Genomic DNA, 2188 nt, shown 5'->3' with positions numbered 1-2188 from the left:
GCTTGCAGTCAAGAGGGGCATGCAACAGGCGTGTTTCTCCAACTCCAAACTAACTGTCTCATTGTTCATTGAACGTTATATAGGGACCGGCCAGTACCTATTTGACCGGGGAGGGGTGCACGTGGTTACACACTGCTGTTTTTGAAATTGCAAGGGAGGAGGGGGGGGATTAGACTATTGTGAGAATCTTGGGGGGGGGGGGGTAGATTAGACTATTGTGAGAATATTGAGGGGGGGGGGGTATTTGTGTCTTGAATTGTGCTGGAATACCCAGTTTATTTCTACAATGGCATTACCGTGTCTGAACTGTGGTATTTTTCTTGTCCCTCCAAGTCTTACTCATGTTATTTAAAATTGCTGTGCCTAGAGAAATGCTGCTTAACTACATATACTGTTATACATATAATATATACCATATTAGTTACTCTGCATACCAGGTATATAACGTACATTACATTGAATACAGCGTTTCGAAGCCGTAAAATTATTACACAAGAGGCCATGGATAACCCCCAAAAATACATTAATAGAGCCCCCCACCCAAAAAAAAAGAGCTTCTGGAAAGACACCCCCCCCCCACCCCCGAGTTGCAAGCAGGACTAGTGTTATCATAAGTACTGAGTGCGGGCATCATACCAAATTGAGTACTTTTTGTATGATCGTAACCAAACAATGGCAGCGGACGTGACTGTTTAGCGCCACCATCGACCATATTTTAAAATCTAATCAATTCTGTGTTCACTCTTTTACAGCAACTTTACACGATAGCACACACAACCATGTCAAAGAACGTGAAAGGTAAGTAGTGAATGTCATAACCCCTTCAGATGCCGGTCTCATTTTTTGCGTACAAAATTTGTTTCCTTTGATACTTTTTCGCCTCCATTGACTCTATTTAGAGTAAAACAAGAGAATTAATCATTTTGAATTATTTTACACAAAAATTACGATTACAAAATAAAAATATTTGCACAAATTTTCAAAAATTGGAAGTCCAGATTTTGAAATGTGTTTGTGGGCATTCCAGCATTCTGAGATGATTACGCAACTCTCATCAAATAGCTATAGTGGATGCGACCGACCTTGGTGATCTTCAAGAGATAAACGTGTTAGGTTAGCCGGCAGGTCAGGAACAGTGTGCTCTTATTATAAAAATCCAGGTGTTGGTAATTGTTCTCGCTATATCCAGATGTAGTCTGCATACCCGTTGGGTGAACTTTCCCCGGGTCATTGTTTTATCATAAGTTACCATTCAACAATCAACTCTATAAAGGTTTTATGGAGAGAATTCGGGATGGTGACACCATCATCATGGCGGAGGGATATCTCTTCTATTTCGAGAGACGTGGTTATCTACAAGGTGGTACATGGTTTCCTGTTGTAATAATGGAACATCCAGACTTGGTGAAAGCCGCATATCACGAATTTGTTCATGCCGGAAGTGACGTAGTTCAGGCTTTCACGGTGAGTGCCATGTAAATTTAATTTTGGTGATACCATCCCATTAATTTAGAATATGACAGTAGATTTGATTGTCTACGGATTATCATACAAGGTTTCAACCAATAATCTTCTAGTCTAGTTCCTATACAGCATCGTTACGAGTTATGCCTTCACTCACAGATTTATACCTTCACTGTGGTTGGAACCACAGGCTGGTCATCCAGACTAATAATCTCCCACTAGTTAGGATTTCAAATATGAATTTAAAATTCAAATTTGTGTTTTTTGATATTAAATTAGTATATTATAAGATCTAGATGAATTTCACTCTTACTAGAGCCAGAGTTCGAATTGTTACTACTAACTACCCACATGTTTTGTCTGATACCTATGTATGCGTTATATGAATACACGTACTACTTAGGGGCGATTGCACTTTCTTGCTTCTTCAAAGTAAGCATTTAAAATGCTGTTGTTTTACATCATGGCGGGTCTTCAAGGGAAACTTAAACTTTTTTGCGTGGAAACAATACCAGTAAATGTATTTTGATTGAGTTCAGGGCATGCACCATCAGGACACCAATAGTAGACTTAAACATTTATATATGTTAGGGTACCCAATTATAAGGAAAACGGTCTGTTCCAGCAAATGTAATTTACATAACCCCCCATTTTGTTAAATATTTGGTTAAATATATATTCCTCGTATAAATACGGAGAAAGTGCTCAGTGCTCATGGAATTTT

At 38.8% G+C, this 2188-nt stretch overlaps 1 protein-coding gene across 1 annotated transcript in view; it reads left to right on the top strand.

Moving 5' to 3' along the window:
- The first annotated feature begins 779 nt into the window (after positions 1 to 779).
- The window catches only part of LOC144448083 (betaine--homocysteine S-methyltransferase 1-like), a 5324-nt gene continuing 3915 nt past the window's right edge, over positions 780 to 2188 (top strand). The window contains exons 1-2 of the mRNA XM_078138235.1: positions 780 to 798; positions 1274 to 1464. Coding sequence (XP_077994361.1) covers positions 780 to 798; positions 1274 to 1464 — 210 coding nt within the window. The remainder of the gene's footprint in view (positions 799 to 1273; positions 1465 to 2188) is intronic.

Source organism: Glandiceps talaboti, chromosome 17 (genome assembly GCF_964340395.1).
Source record: "Glandiceps talaboti chromosome 17, keGlaTala1.1, whole genome shotgun sequence".
Classification (NCBI taxonomy): Eukaryota; Metazoa; Hemichordata; class Enteropneusta; family Spengelidae; genus Glandiceps; species Glandiceps talaboti.
Note: the sequence above shows the minus strand (reverse complement) of the source record. Positions and strands in the feature narration are given on the sequence as shown.